This window comes from Balaenoptera acutorostrata, chromosome 3 (assembly GCF_949987535.1).
Source record: "Balaenoptera acutorostrata chromosome 3, mBalAcu1.1, whole genome shotgun sequence".
In the NCBI taxonomy this organism is placed as follows: domain Eukaryota; kingdom Metazoa; phylum Chordata; class Mammalia; order Artiodactyla; family Balaenopteridae; genus Balaenoptera; species Balaenoptera acutorostrata.
In genome coordinates, this window is record NC_080066.1 from 41,845,899 (window position 1) to 41,863,419 (window position 17,521).

The 17,521-nt window shown below is 43.2% G+C and overlaps 1 protein-coding gene across 1 annotated transcript in view; it reads right to left on the reverse strand.

Annotated features, from left to right (window-relative positions):
• AGBL1 (AGBL carboxypeptidase 1) overlaps positions 1-17,521 on the reverse strand; it is a 520,708-nt gene that overhangs the window by 433,606 nt on the left and 69,581 nt on the right. Inside the window, 1 exon segment of the mRNA XM_007194366.3 lies at positions 13,670-13,707. Coding sequence (XP_007194428.2) covers positions 13,670-13,707 — 38 coding nt within the window.

The window sequence follows — 17,521 nt, forward strand, 5'->3', positions numbered from 1 at the left end:
TTGAGAAAGCCTCAGAAGCCATATCTGCCTCTTCCTCCACACACCCAGCTCTTCCTCTGGTCCTTGGAGAGTACCATGTCCAGGGTGTTAGGCTGCAATGCTACAGCGGAAGGGACCACTAACAAATGGGGACGTACTCCAGACCAGAACCCCCTGCCGCTTCCCTGCATCCCATATGATGAATCAATCTCACCTTGTACTTTATCAATTCTAAGGCATATATTTTTTCACATTTTAGCATTTCCAGAATTAGGATGCTTCTTACCAATGATGGTGTTTCAATGACAACTGGCAGCATTTTTTTGCTCTTCGTGGCACATAAAAATTGGAGCATCTTATAGTCAATGACATCCTAGATTTGAGGAAGTAGGATTAATTTTTCAATATTTAGTTTGAAAATTTTCTAAAAGGAGCTTGTTCCCAGCAAGAAATGATTGCTTGAGAGGTTTGCTCAGCGTATGGGAATAAGCAGAGACAGTTTGTCCTGAAAGCCAGATCTTGCTGTGGCTAGGTATGCAGTGAATTATCAGCTAAAACCATACTCATACCCCCTAAACTCCAGGAACCACCATTCACTCATTCAACAAACACACTTAACAACTACTACGTGCTAGTATGTGCCAGGCAGTATTGTAGGCACTGGGGATATTAGAGCAGTAAATGAGATGCACAAAGTCTCTACTCTTAGGGGATTGCATTCCCATGGGGGAGCTGGGGAGACTCTCAGATCCAAATAGGTGCACACACACACACACACACACACACACACACACACACACACACACAAATTAGGTAACGTCAGACAATGACGAGTCCTACAGTGAAAATCAAATAATGATTCTAGAGGGACTGGTGGGGTGGCTACTTTAGATTGGGTGGCTGGGGCAACTCTTTGAGGAGGGGGCATTAGCACGGAAACCAGAATGTAGGAAAGAATCAGGCTGCAGAGATCCGGGGACAGAAAATTCTAGAAATCTGGAGAGCAGAGCAAGTAGAAAAGCCCAAATTTGGTGAGTGCAAATAACAAAAAGTCTGGAAGCTAAAGCCAGGTGAAGAAAGTGAGGGGAGAGCAGTAGGGCAGAGATCAGAATGCGGGACCCCCACCGCTTTGACATTCATCACAGCGGGGTTGTGCAAAATCAGGTGGGCGGGGGGTGGGGCGGGTATGTCTGTCAGATTTTCTCACTCTCCTTTTTGTTATTTGTTTTTGACATCTCTGCAAGAAAGCCCTTAGGAATGATCATCTTTGCCTGGACTTAAAATTTCCCAGGAGTTTTCCTATCCATCCAGAGTTTTCTTTTGAGTTTACATTCTTGGTAGGGAAAGAAGCACCTGCTAAGCCCTGAGAGGAGCCCCAATCCCTTCTGGGTCATTGTAGATAACCTTTCTCCTAGTTTCATTTTGCCATTTCCACTGTCTACTCATCAGAAGGCAACACTTAAAGAAGAAAGCCAGGATTTATACCTGGAAGGAGAGAAACAGAGCACTTCCCCACCTGCCTTTCTCTGTCAATGGATGAGGGAGACACCTGTCTGTCAGTGGCGTTGCCTGCTTCTGGCCAGAGTACAGACAAGCAATGTGAACTACAGGAAAACAAATCTGCACGGTGGTGCAAACATCACGTGCAAACTGGTTCACACTGCATTATGCTTCCAGGCCTTGAGCATGTGCAGAGCAAGGTAAAGAGCTTAGCCTCTGTGCTCCTGGCCTGCTGCCCTTTGGCCTGATGTCATACAGTAGCACAGCACTGAAAAGTCCCGAAGCAAGCGTGAGCCTTGCGCTTCCTCGTTTTAACTCCACTCCTTTCACCCGTGGTCCTTCAGTCCCCTTCCCTACCGCCTGGAATGTGCCGGCAGCAGCCTCCTACTTGGCCCCCATGCCTCCCGCTCCCCTACACTGCCCAACACATCTTACTAAAATGCACAGTCAGATGCTGTCATCCTCTACTCAGAAAAATGTAACAGCCCAGGGAAATCCAGAACATCTGTGGATGCCAACAGGGGCCTAATGTTCTCTGGGTCTCCTTGTATGGGCGTGGCAGTTGCCAGGCAGTCTGTGTGTCCCTGGGATTAGGGGGAGGGGCTAAGAAAGAGGCTCCGCGGGGTCTCTGACCCCTGCTACCACCAGAGCAGCTCCACCATCAGCTGTTTACATGCAATGGCTCTGCCAAGGTTTTCATTTAAAATTTAATACCTAAAATTTATTTCTTTAAAATAAAAATAAAAGATTTGAAACCCTCTGTTAGTGAAATGAAGGTATGGATTTCAGTCCCATAGTGCCAAGTACACATCACGCAATCTTGGGCAAGTCAGCCGACCTCTCTGAACCTCAGTGTTTTCTCTGTAGAACAGTTTCCCAGCCTGGCACTATTGACATCTGAGGCCGAATATTATGTCGTCGGGTCGGGGGCAGCTGCCCTGTGCATTGTAGGATATTTAGCAGCATCCTGCCCTCTACCCACGTGATACCAGGAGCACCCACACCCCCTGCAGATGTAGCAACCAAAAATGTCTCCAGACCTTGTTAAATGTTCCCTTGGGACAAAATCACTCATGTTGAGAACTGCTGCTCTAGAAGAGTTAAATATTTACCTGTCTTGCAGGACCACGGTGAGCATTAAATGAGGTAATATATGAAAAAGTGCTCCGTAAACTGCTATTATTAGAAGTCTGTAGGAAGCATCTGACTTACACCCTGACATAAACAAATAATTGTCCAGTCAATCCTGAATGGGTTAAGGAAGCTACTGTGTACTTTCAGAGCTCTGAGATGTTTAGCTTTTTGTCTATCTCTTTAAATCTTTGTGATACCTTACCTTTGTCAATCCATAGTCAGTCATTCATTATGCCAGGGTGACACAAATTCTAAAATCCAGAACATTTAAAGCTCAGCAATCCTGGATGTTAACCCCTGATTCCCCAGAATGAAAACAAAGTACCTAAGTGTGTGGGGATCAACCTTCTAGAGAGTAAGAGGTTTGAGCTTTTAGCAAACACACACTACCTTCACACATGAGCCTGAGCTTCCTTGAACACATTCACACTGTTGTCAAAGCAACATCATGGCCCAAACTTACAGGCAGGTAGATAATCAGGCCAGAAGGAAAGCCCTAGAGGTAGAACCAGGTCTTTAGTGCCGGAAAACAGGATAGCCTGGTTAAAACACAGCAGCCTGCTTAGTTGTGAGAACCAGGATTGGCTGCAACGTTATTACAACAATGTTTTTTGCAGACAACAGTTTATGTCAAGCAAGGAAAACACACCACCACCATCCACAGTTCTGTTAGACCCTGTGTGGGTGCCTGGGAACATCCTGGCCATCTCGGAAAGGTAGTTCACCATCTTGCCTATACTAACAACCATTGTAATTTCCACCGGAAGCTGACCCTTCTCATTTAATTAGGCCCAGTTTAATTGTTTAATTAGGCCTCTTAATCCCAAGAGACTCAAAAGTTACTTGACTAAGGCTCAAGGATGAAGATAACAATTTTGCATCTCTCTCTGATTCAAACTTGACTAGCTCTTCCTTAGGACCACCACACAGTAAAAACGAACACGTGTTCCAAACCTCCTAAAGGATGCATCGGCCCGTCTTTAAATTATAATCTCTGACCATTTACTGAGCTCTGAAAGTGTCCCATTAGAATATTTATTTCAGAGGTTTTCAAACTTGATTCTTTCGAGTCCTGAGGAACTTCCATGGAAGTTTCTCAGCATCAATCACGAGCCAGGGAAAGAAGAGGTGACAAGGGAAAGGCCAGGTTGTGATTCACTGGGGTCTCCCACTTCTGCTCCCATTTTATCTGCTTTAGATGTGTCATCTCCTCAGAAGATTTCTTTAAAAGAAAAAGAAAAGTTTCTTCTACTAAAGCACCCTCAAACCACTCAGCTTGTACAGCCCTCCCATTTTTGGAAAACCAAACTGAAGTCAAGTACAATGACAAAGAACTAATGTCAGGTCACATGCCCATCAGCCAAGTCCAGGTTTCCTGACTCCATGTGGAAGGTGAGACTCATCCTTGAAATAGGAAGATTTTCTGCTTTGAAGACAGTCACAACTGAGTTTGAATTTTAGCTCTCCACTTACGATTCATGGGATCTTGGGGAAAAAATTCATTAACCTCCCCTAACTACAATTTCCTTGCATGTAAAATGGGAATATAACGTGCCTGGCAAGTGCCAGCGCTCTGTAATTAATAGTTATGATCATTATTCGCTGAAGGTACTCTAATAAACAATAATTCTCTTCCCACTCCCCACCTTCCTGCCCTCTTCCTTGAGGGATTGCAGAGAACAGTTCATGAAACATATTATCAGATGGGATGTGGGATGCTTGTGAACCATGGGAAGGCAGATGGACATCTTCCTTAAGTCGTGCCTTTGGCCTTGGCAGCAAAGGTGAGGAAGACACAGGTTATCACAAGGGTTCAGGGGAGATGGGGAAAAGTAACTGCAGGATTCTCTGCTCTCTACCAGAGGCAGCCCTCAAAAAAGCTGCTCGAGATGCGAGATGCTCCCCACCCTCGGTAAGTCCCTCTCAATCACACTAACCTCACTGGGAGTGCAACAAATTCCAGCAACTTTTCCAACGCCGGGCTCGGACTCCGCTCACCCTGCCTCCTCCCAGCTCCCTTAAATAATGGCTGAGCGAATGCCTCCGGGACCATCTTCGGCTAATTTCCTTCAAGACATGCAAGCTGCTAACGCTGGGAAGCACAGATAGTGTGGAATAGCAAATATGGCTAAAATTAGATTAAAATAACCTCCTGATAAACAAATTACTCACCGAAAATAAATATTGGGCTAGCGCGGCCAAGATAACTAAAAGAACAGCACCACCACATGGCAGGAAGAGGAAGTACATGAGCTGCGGTCTCTGGCCAGGGACGATCAGCACCCCCACCCCAACTCGGGGGGCCTGACAAAGCCAGCAGGGAAAGGGAACGAGCAGCTGTAATCCTTCCCGGCCCTGTTCCCTTCTCCTCTCACTCACCCCGTCATTCATCAGCCTCGCCTGATGCTCAGCCTCACAGCAGAGACTCTGGCCCTTCGCACAGCCATGTTGGTGTGGGGCACCTCTCACTGGGTCCCCTTCAGATGCTTGTATGGGATGGACCGTGTGATGCTTTTTTCTAAACTAAATGACAGATGCTCCCACCACAAAAAAAAAAAAAAAAAAAATCCTTCTAATACTTAGAAAGTATTTATTTAGCTTCCTTGCAGATTTTGATCTTATCTTCTTTGGGCTAAATAAACCTACCCTTGTTCATCTCTCCTTGGTATGCACAGAGCTCAGGTCCCAGGGTCTACAGCAGGTAAGCTCTGTAGCCCAACCTCTCCAGGCCTCAGTTCCTACACCTGTGAAATGGTGATGATGATACCCTCTTACTAGGCACGTACATGCAGTGGTATATACAGTGGCTGACACGCTAGGCAGTCGATAAATGGTAGACGTCTGTGTTGTCATTTCAATCCCACCATGTGACAGATGTAGTTTGCTAGTCTGCATTCATAGAAAGTCAATCACAGCAGTCCATCCCAGTGTGACAAATGCAAAAATCTAGCAATATTACTTGAAGAAGATTTCTGGATCATCACAGAAATATAGGGCTTGCTTCTCCAGAAGTTACGATGGCAGAAAGGACATCGGGTCTATAATCACACCACAGTTTGATTCTTTCTGGGGACAGGAATTGGGCTGGCCTCTTCATTAAGGCATATTGAAAGCAAATGTATGAGGCTTAAGTCACGAAACTGGAATCCTTCCTTAGTTAACGTTAGTGTGTTAGAGGTTCTCTGGGTACAGCTCAATGTGAGGTGTGCGGGCTATGATAGGGACCCCAGTGCCCGTGGAGGTAGACCCTGCAGGGAAAATACATGCATACGTACACAAAAATGCATACACACAAACACATATGCAAAAATATAGGACTCACTGATTACAGTATAGTTAGTTCTTAGTTATAGTTAGTACACTTATAGTTAGTATAAATATAGTGAAAAGGTTTAATTGGAAACCTAACCCTGGGTGGAGATGGGGGGTTGTCAATAACCTTGACAGAGACATTTGTGCTGAGACAAAAGAAAGAACCAGTGTTAGCTGGATAGGAAACCTTCCAAGTCTCAGAGATCTGGGTGGGTCACTCCCTCTCTCTGGTCCTCAGTTTCCCTGTGTGAAAATGAGAAGAGGGGTGGATAAGACCAACAGCTTTCTGGGATCTAGACAACAATTTGTATTGTAGTCATCAAACTCACTAAGAGACTAGATCTTAATTATTCCAACCAGTAAAAAGAAATGATAATTTTGTGACGTGACAGAGGTATAAATTATTGCTATAATAGCAATATAGAAACATAGATGTAGCAAATCTATAATGTAATCTATAATGTAAATCTATAATGTAAGTGTGTTATGTTTACACAATGTTAAGTGTCAAATATATTTCAATTTTTAAAAAGGTTAGTAGTTTTCTGGGTTCTCAGGGAGCCCTATATTTTTGTGAATGTGTCTCAGAGGCCACCTTAGGGGAGAATCATTGGGAAATGGACAGACAGGGCTCTGAGTTCTCTACTCAAAAAAAAAAAAGTTTGAACACCACTGCACTAAGCAACCTCGAAGGTCTTTTCCAGCTCTAATGGTCTGGCTCCATGGCCCCCATCTGGAAACTGAAGGGGAAACACTCCTTGGGCAGAACCCTGGGGCACCAGGCTTGTCCAGGCAGCCTGGGAAGTCAGGAGGACAGATTCCAGGCCCCATGGGAACACAGACTGTACATGTGAGCCCTGTGAAGTCTGTGCCACCCTACGGCTACTGGTGTATGTCAGAAGTTCAAAGGAATCACACTGCCAACCATCCTAAAACATTGACGCCATTCTGAGAACTCCTCAGAGCTCCTGGAACTCCTACAAAAGCCTCAGTTGGGGCTTTTCAAACGTGGCCCCTTCTCTGACATTTTGCTGTAGAGCAACTATCTGGCCACCAAGTCCTGCAGTCCCTACACTGCTGATTGCCAGGCCATAGCAGAGGACCGCTGAGAGCTTGAGGTGTCTCTCCATGATCAGGACTGTGGGAGCCAGAAGTCTCCTCCTTCCTATACCCCCCCTAGCAACAGGCTGCACTGTCCCCGTGAGCCAGCCGGGCAGAGCTTACCAAGGAAGACCACAGAGCATCTCCTCTTCCTGCCAAACTTCCCACTAGCTCCCTTGCATCTCTCCCTCCCTTCTTTCTTCCCTGTCTCCCTCCCTTTATTAACTCACTTTCCCATTCCTAGCACCCTCCCCATTGCCCCAACTTATGCAAACTCCCAGACTTCTCTGAATGCTAATGCTGAAGTTGGAGAGTGGTCTGAAGAAGACCCATCATCCTCTTATTAAGATGTAGGGCCTGGGGCTTCCCTGGTGGCGCAGTGGTTGAGAATCTGCCTGCTAATGCAGGGAACACGGGTTTGCGCCCTGGTCTGGGAAGATCCCACATGCCGCGGACCAACTAGGCCCGTGAGCCACAACTACTGAGCCTGCGCGTCTGGAGCCTGTGCTCCGCAACAAGAGAGGCCACAATCATGAGAGGCCCGCGCACCGCAATGAAGAGTGGCCCCCGCTTGCCACAACTAGAGAAAGCCCTAGCATAGAAACGAAGACCCAACATAGCAATCAATCAATCAATCAATCAATAAATCTTAAAAAAAAAAAAAAAAAAAAAGATGTAGGGCCTGAACCAGAAAGTGCTTCAGGTCTTTCCTTGTTGTGAGAATGTGACCTTTAAAGCTGGGCAGCAAGGTTACTACCAAGGCATTACGTGAAGATTCATCACTGGAGCCAGTACAGATCAGGCAGAATCCCACGGTTCACGCTCATTCCAAGCACCACTGCCAGGCCACCACTTCTCCAAACTGCATTTATACCTAATGCTCACAAAAGGGTGTTAGGGAGCAGAAAGAAAGAGGGAGAGGTGGAGAGGCCAATGAGAAAGGAGAAGAAGATGAGGGGAAAAAAAGTAAGAAGAGACACAGAAGTCCAGGTAGAGACACAGATAAAAGAGAAAAAGGCAGAGTGGATGCAGATAGAAAAAGGGACAGGGGCACATGGATGGACCTAGAGATTATCATACTAAGTGAAATGAGTCAGAAAGAGAAAGACAAATACCATATGATATCACTTATATGTGGAATCTAAAATATGACACAAATGCTGTATAGCACAGGGAACTCGACTCAATACTCTGTAATGACCTATATGGGAAAAGAATCTAAAAAAAAGTGGATATATGTATATGTATAACTGATTCACTTTGCTGTACAGCAGAAACTAACACAACATTGTAAATCAACGATAGTCCAATAAAAATTTTAAAAATAAATAAATAAACTAGATATAACTTGGTTTAAAAATAAAATAAAATAAAATATGAAACAAAAACAGACTCACGGATATAGAGAACAGACTTGTGGTTACCAAGGAGGAGGGGCATTGGGGGAGGGATGGACTGGGAGTTTGGGGTTAGTAGATACAGATTATTACATATAGGATGGATAAACAATAAGGTCCTACTGTATTACACAGGGAACTATATTCAATATCCTGGGATAAACCATAATGGAAAGGAATATAAAAAAGAATGTATATATGTGTATAACTGAGTCACTTTGCTGTACACCAGAAATTAACACATTGTAAATCAACTATACTTCAATAAAGAAATAAATTTTTTTAAAAAAAGGGACAGGGGCAAAGGACCATGTGTTATTTTGATTTATTAGAGAAAAAATTGCCTGCAATAGAAGCATTATTTATTCATCAAAGTCTTATTAAATTTTGGTAATAAAAAGCTAAATGTTTTTGTGCAGGATAAAGCATAAAAGGGCAAAACTTTCAATACAGGAAAATGTAGTGTTTGCACATGTGTAGGTAGAGAGAGGGGAACTGATACAATAAAAGTATGGAATCTGGATTAGACCATTCTAGCCCACATACATACAAAAAGGACCCTTGAATGAGCAATGACTTTAATTTTTAGGATCCTAAATTTCAGAAATTATTGGAAAAGAGGCCTAGGACTTCCGAGGCCTTATTTTACATGCTGTTCCTTGGAAAAGGAAAGCGATGAGAGCTGTCTTTTGGTTCGTTTCTCTCTGTCCGCCATCTACCTTTCCTACATTGGCTTCTCATGCAATAGCTACTTGATGGAAGAAAGGGCTGAGACAAAATAACAAAATTGTTCTAATGCAACCCGGTGCTCTTTCCTTTTCTTTCTGTTGTTATGGTGGGCAGCTCCAAGGCTCCCAGATCCCTCAGCCCTGCTCTCCCTGTTACTGGTGAGGATTGCCTCCCACCACCCACTACGTCATAGGGCCTCGTTGACCTAAGATTACCAAGCCCACCCATGTTTACTGCCCCCAAGGTAGTAGATATGTCCTTCTGGCTCTATTTTAACTGGGGAATGTTCTCCTTTTGTAACGCAATTATAGAGATATACTAAAATGGCCAACTTTTATACTGATAAGTATCAAGGCCAGAATAATCACCAGCTAAAAAGAGTTTGCTTTCAGGAGATAAAGGTTCACATAAATATTCCCAGATATCAGTGCCAGATGGTGAGGGTTTGAATTTTAGACAGAAACTGACTTCCTGCATTTAGGTTCAGTGGACACAAACTCATCTGGGATGTAAATTGACAGACATTCGATGTCAAGTCTTACTTATGCGTGAAGGCATTTGAAGACAACTAGAGAATTCCATGACACTCATCTCCCCCACAGCAACCCCAGCCTAAGTGCAGTGGTACTATCCATACCCAGACCTTACATGCCACACAATACTTTGGTTAGGCTGGTAGAACAAAGATGGCAACTGCTCCTCCCCAAATCCACGAAAGACTTTGCTATTTAAACACAGCACTCTTGAACATTCCTACATTGTTTGTGGGAACTGGTGCAGCCACTGTGGAAAACAGTATGGAGGTTCCTCAAAAAGCTAAAAATAGAACTACCATATGACTCAGCAATTCCACTCCTGGTGTATATCCAAAAAGAAAACAAAACACTAATTCAAAAAGATACATGCATCCCAATGTTCATAGCAGCATTATTTATGATTGCCAAGATATGGAAGCAACCTAAGTGTCCATCAACAGATGAATGGATAAAGAAGATGTGGTATATACATATACAGTGGAATACTATGCAGCCATAAAAAAGAATGAAAATTTGCCATTTGCAGCAACTTGTATGGACTTGGGGGGCATTATGCTAAATTAATAAGTCAGACAGAGAAAGACAAATACTGTATGCTATCACTTATATGTGGAATCTAAAAAAACAATACAACAAACTAGTGAATATAACAACAAAGAAGCAGACTCACAGATATAGAGAACAAACTAGTGGTTACAAGTAGGGAGAAGGAAGTGGGGAGGGGCAGTATAGGGGTATGAGATTAAGAGGTACAAACTTTTAGGTATAAAATAATCTACAAAGATATATTGTACAACACAGGGAATACAGCCAATATTTCATACTAACTATAAATGGAGTATAACCTTTAAAAATTGTGAATCACTATATTGTATACCTGTGACTTGTATAATACTGCACATCAACTATACTTCAATAAAAAATAAATTTAAAAAAGAAAAAACAGCCCTCTTGCCTGCTGAGCTCAAATATGATCTCAGAATCCTTCTACCCACACATGGGAGTTGGCACTTGCAATGGAAATTTCTGCTGTCCTTGTTCTAAGATGCTCTAGATCTCTAGAACCTGCTCCCTCCCAAGTAACTTCTGCATTTTCATAAAGACTTTCTGCCATCGTATTCTTACTTCATGTGAACCCACAGGAATGACACCAGTGCTGGGGAATTTAAGATCAATTATGCAAGAAGAGCATTTCCATAAAATACCAATAAAGGTATTTGGGAGGGATCATTTGAAACCCTGAATGAGCTTCAGCTAATGTGTGGTCAAATATGCATCAGTGATTCTCAGAAGGAGGCAGTTTTGACATCCCAGGGGACAATTAGCAGTGTCTAGAGACAAATCTTAGTCATTATAACTGGCAATGGCACCTGGTGAGAAAAGGCCAGGGATGCTGCTAAACATTCCAAAATGCACAGGACAGGCCTCAACAACTAAGAATTATCCAGTTCAAAATGCAAGGATGTTAAGGTTGAGAAACACTGATAGACATGAAGGCTGAGTATTTAGTGGTAGAAAGAACGTAAGAGAAGTTCTTATCCAACTCTCTTGTGTTAGGATGAACCTGAGACTCAGACAAAAGTCTATGTGGACAGCTCAGCAGAATTAGCAAATAACCCTATACATCCTTCTAATGGGACAATAAAACTTGTTTTATATGTGGAGGATGGCAGGCTATCATTTCCCTGACAGTCTATTTGTATAGTCAAACAGAGATTAGAACTAATATCATTGGTTCTATGCATGGGTCGTTGGATTCAGTAGTAGAGGGTAGTAGGGGGCGGTATTGCCTTTTTTATACATGTAAATATTATAAATCATTCATTCACTTAAACATTTAGTACACAAATATTTATTTTAGGCTTTTTATTGTGCTGATGCAAGTAATACAACAATCAGCAAAGATGACCCCTGCCCTCAAAAGTTGCCTCTCCCAGCAATCTGCTGGGAGAGATGGGCAACAGCAAATTCAATGCAGCGTAATCAATGCTGTGTTGGTACCAGCCAACACACGTACCAGCCTGGTCTTGGTAGCCAGGGAAAGTGTTTTCAGAGGGAATGAGGTCTGAGCTGAGCTCTGGAGGGAGAGTAGAAGTTAGAAACTCTAAAACTGAGCCCCTAGTGCAGTGCACTCCATTTGCTAAGCACAACTAGTGCGTTGGAAACCCAGTTAATGCTCTAAGCCTGAATCAGACAGTATTTGCACTGGCTATTGGTTTCTCCTGGGCCCATGCATCATGTTTCACACAGGAATAGTTAATAACTGTCATGTGACTACATTCAGATTTTTACACATGGTGTATCAGGACATTCAACTCTGAGCTTCAGAGGTGTGTGTGTATGGATAGAAAAATAAGTCAGCCTTTCTCAGCTAGTGTAAACAGCTCTTTGCATGAAACTGCTGTCAGCCGGAAGCCCCTTTCTTGTCACTTTAGCAAAGCTAGATTGTAACTAACTTTTTTTTTTGTATTTTTATTGGAATATAGTTGATTTACAATGTTGTGTTAGTTTCAGGTGTACAGCAAAGTGAATCAGTTATACATATACATATATCCACACTTCTTTAGATTCTTTTCCCATATAGGTCATTACAGATTATTGAGTAGAGTTCCCTGTGCTATACAGTAGGTCCTTATTAGTTATCTATTTTATATATAGTAGTGTGTATATGTCAATCCCAATCTCTTAATTTATCCCTCCCCAGCCCTTTCGCTGCTGGTAACCATAAGTTTGTCTTCTACATCTGTGACTCTATATCTCTTTTGTAAATAAGTTCGTTTGCACCATTTAACTAACTTTTAAATCAGACACCCCAATTCTCTACCATCTCTGGCCCAAGCACACCTTTCAAATCTTTTAATCACACAATACCTTGCCTAACTCATCGGTTCTTTCCATAGATCAAAGAAGTAGAAATGAAGAATAAGTAATTAACAGATGACCAGATCTCTTCCTTAGCTTCCCCGTCAGTAATCTCCCGAACAGACTGTGTGACCAAACTGCATGAACAAGGTAACATCTTAGAGAAAGATCACCGGAAGTCTACAAGCCTGCATGCAGTGAGGGATGGTGATGATTCTGACCCCCTATCTCAATGACTAACTGAGATTACTTCCCTCCTTCCCTTTAAAAGTATCATGGACAAATCTTCAGAGGTGGTTCTGGGGGGAGCCTGAGTCTACCATCTCCCCAGATCGTCAGCATTCTGATTAAAGTCATCTTTCCTTTCTACCAACATTTGTGAGTATGTAATTGATTTTGTAAGCAGCAAGCAGCAGGACCCCCACCCCCTGCATTTGATAACACTAGCAGGGCTCTGTCCCCATGAAACATCAGGCATCTACTGCCAAAGCTGGGCAGGGAGGATACAGGAGAAAGCTACTTTCCTAAGGCACAGCACTCGCCGGCTGGCTTACCCAGCCGTTCTCAGTATCTTTACTTCCTGCAATCCAAGAACTTTCTCACCTTGCTTCCTCAAACACCTGGTGTTATAATCAGGTGAGCAGACAGAGTGAGCAGGTAAATAATGAAAACCCAGATGTCAAACCTGAGTCAAGTTCAGTATGGAGAATGAACCGTTCTCTCCCCATAACCCGCAGGTAACACTTTCTCCCCCCCCTCTTATCTCGAGGGCTTCCTAACCCCCCACTCTTCACTCCCCCAACCTGCTCTAACCACCTTCACTCTCCCTGCAGGTCAGGCAGCTGTGGATAGACTTGTGTACTGTATCAAGTTCCAACAAAGCAAATGAATTCAAGCTTCATTGCTTGGCAGAATTATGAATGGCATCTCCACAGAGAGAGATTAACTCTCTCTTTGCAGCCCCGAGTTAGAACAGCCTTAATATCCTCCATCTCACCCCAAAGATCCAGGAATGGCTCTATTGCCTTCCAGGTTGAAAATGAGCCATGGAGACAGAAGAGCATCTTTCACTGAACTCAGAGGGGAAAGAAATAACCACGTTTCAAAATAGGCACTTACTGGATTTCAGCAATGCTGCCAGAACTTCAGTGGCTGCCCTGGGGAAAGAGAAAGAAAAGTGGAAAAGTCAATGCTCAATGGTCTTTTTGTCAGCCCATGGATCCCATAGCTGGCCAGCTCATTGCTGCCACCTAACTGCCCCATTATTAACCAGGTAGCAGGCATTCCATTGATTCTACTGCTGACCATTAAAGGGGCACAAATGAAGAAATCACGCTGAGTGAAGTGTCTGTCTTGCAAATGGGTCTCAAGAGTCCCTTCCTCTGCTGAAAGTCTCTTCCCCTCCCCATCTTGCCTCCCACCTTCCACCAACTTCCTCACGCTGTGCTCCTTCCAGCCAGAACTCTTACAGTCCCTTGATTTATACCTGGAAACCCTGGGGACTCTGGAGAATGGGTTGGGAGGGGGTGAGACTTGGAGGTTGAGTGAGTACAGCAGTGCACTGCAAACTTCTTGAAACACTCACGGCCCTGGGAACACACTAGAAAACATTCACACATTGGAAAGCGAAGCTGGTTCCTTAGGGAAAAAAATGGTTACATTGCATTTTCCTTCCAAATTCATTGTTTTCTTCCATGAAGGAATTTGACAGCTTTTGCAGTGAGGGGAGGCATATAGAATGAAAATGCATTTGGTTCAGGTCTTAGTGACCCTTTAGTCTACTCCCTGAGCCTGGGAAGGTCACACAAAGACCCACTTACAGGGCAGAGGAAAACTTCATGGCACTGAGGACACTGTGGGAGGGAGAATGTGTATATTTTTTTTATTAAAGAATAGAAGTATTCTGCACAGCCCTACTAACTTATCCTTAAGGCCTGTTAAACAGTGATATGTCCCCAGCACCCTTCTGAGAACTGGGGGAACAGGCCAAAGAGGCTAGATCACCCTTCCAAGATTACATAGACATGTGAGCAGAACTGGAGCCCCAAACCCAGGAATCTCACTTCCCATCTTTGCTTCCTCCACATCCATTGTTCTCCAGAATCTCTCTCGGTACTTTCTTTGCCCTGGTCTCTGCCCAGTTGATAAGGGACAATTCTCTTTGCAATATATTATTTACTATTGAGCAATAGAGCTGACAGTAAAAAAATAATAATAATAACAAAGGAATGAATAAAAATAAACTAAAACAGAAAGTAGGCACTTGAAACCTTACTGCTTCCCATAACCCACAAGGGAATCCTGCAAAGCAGTGGCCTGAAACTCACTGGTGCAAACCCATGTCTGGGATGACCCCCAGCTCTGTGAGATCCAAACAACTGCAGGGCAGTCGTAAAGAACGCAAGGCTAGTTTTCACCGATAGACTACATCATTTCTCCTTCCCAACCACGATTTCCTCTAATCAACTTTCAGCTTCCTCAGCTACCCTCTTTTGTAACATGACATAGTGCTGTTGCAGGAAGGAGGACCTCTTCCAAGTCCCGAGAAGGGGACCCCTTCTTGTCTAACACTTGGAAATGAATGTCCAAGGAGACAAAGTTGTCTCTTGCTGCGAGACAACTCACGCAAGTGGTTACCATCATGCCTGGCTAAGGTGGGCAGTGTCGGCCAATGGTTCCCTAACAGTGGGGCAACAGTGGATTTAAGAAAGGGCACTTTGAAGGTGTTGCTGGCAGCCCAAGCCAGTGTGGAAAATCTGTGAGCCACAGTGCAGACGGCCTGGCTTGGGTTGGGACAAAATGAAAATCCGTACTTTGGGGAAAAGCAGAGTAGCCATATTGAGTTCATCAGAGGAGGTTAGCAGAGAAGAATGAAACCACAGAAGCAAGAAAAGAAAGAATGGGGATGTCCCAAGCAAAACACCTAGCCAGGTCCTTAGATCACAGGCCAGGTCTTAGGGCAACTCTGCATTTCTGATTTGCATGGCACATTTGTTTGGGTGAGTTCACCATGGAGGTAGAGCTCTGTTAGATAATAGTTTTATGAGGGATACACTGGTGGTGGGGAGGAACAGGCTGCAGGCAGGTTAGGAGGATCTGAGGTGACAGGGTCCCCAGCCAAAAGAGTGATGTAGAGGAAGAAGGAAGAGAGAGGGGTTAAAGGGAAGTTTAGAGTGCTGCTACTCAAAGCATGGGTCTCCCACCTGCAGCTTCATATTTCCTGAGAGCTAAATAGAAATGAAGACTCTCAAGCCCCATCTCTGGCCTGCTGAATCAGTACATTTATTCTAGCAGATAATTCACATGCACATTAACCTTTGAGAATAACTGGTTTAGAGGACAGGGTCAATCTGGCTCAGTTACTCTTTGATGTTGCAAGGAAGATTCAAGATGACTCCCAGATCTCAACCCTCTAGAAGGTAGCTAATAGTATGATACCACAATAAATAAACATGAATCCAAACAGTGACATGATATAGCAGAAAATACATGGTAAGTGTCACATTAGTCAAAGATGGAAGAGAAGCAAGAGGAACTACAATCCTGCAGTCTGTGGAATAAAAACCACATTCACAGAAAGATAGACAAGATGAAAAGGCAGAGAGCTATGCATCAGATGAAGGAACAAGATAAAACGCCAGAAAAACAACTAAATGAAGTGGAGATAGGCAACATTCCAGAAAAAGAATTCAGAATCATGATAGTGAAGATGATCCAGGACCTTGGAAAAAGAATGGAGGCAAAGGTTGAGAAGATGCAAGAAATGTTTAACAAATATCTGGAAGATTTAAAGAACAAACAAACAGAGATGAACAATACAATAAATGAAATGAAAAATACACTAGAAGGAATCAATAGCAGAATAACTGAGGCAGAAGAAAGGATAAGTAACCTGGAAGACAGAATGGTAGAATTCACTGATGCAGAATTAAAAAAAAAGAATGAAAAGAAATGAAGACAGCCTAAGAGACCTCTGGCTGTCAATGCAAAAACATTCACATTATAGGGGTCCCAGAAGGAGAAGAGAGAGAGAAAGGACCCAAGAAAATAATTAAAGAGATTATAGTCGAAAACTTCCCTAACATGGGAAAGGAAATAGCCACCCAAGTCCAGGAAGCGCAGAGAGTCCCATACAGGATAAACCCAAGGAGAAACACGCTGAGACACATAGTAATCAAACTGGCAAAATTAAAGACAAAGACAAAGACAAATTATTGAAAGCAGCAAGGGAAAAACAACAAATAACATACAAGGGAACTCCCATAAGATTAACAGCTGATTTCTCAGCAGAAACTCTACAGGCCAGAAGGGAGTGGTATGATATACTTAAAGTGATGAAAGGGAAGCACCTACAACCAAGATTACTCAACACAGCAAGGATCTCATTCCGATTTGATGGAGAAATCAAAAGCTTTACAGACAAGCAAAAGCTAAGAGAATTCAGTACCACCAAACCAGCTCTACAACAACTGCTAAAGGAACTTTTCTAAGTGGGAAACACAAGAGAAGAAAAGGTCCTACAAAAACAAAACAAAACAATTGAGAAAATGGTCATAGGAACATACATAATGATAATCACCTGAAATGTGAATAGACTAAATGCTCCAACCAAAAGACACAGGCTTGCTGAATGGATACAAAACCAAGACCCATATATATGCTGTCTAGAAGAGACCCACTTCAGACCTAGGGACACATACAGGCTGAAAGTGAGGGGATGGAAAAAGATATTCCAGGCAAATGGAAATCAAAAGAAAGCTGGAGTAGCAATACTCATATCAGGTAAAAGAGACTTTAAAATAAAGAATGCTACAAGAGACAAGGAAGGACACTACATAATGATCAAGGGATCAACCCAAGAAGAAGATATAACAATTATAAATATATATGCACCCAACATAGGAGCACCTCAATACATAAGGCAACTGCTAAAAGCTATAAAAGAGGAAATTGAAAGTAACACAATAATAG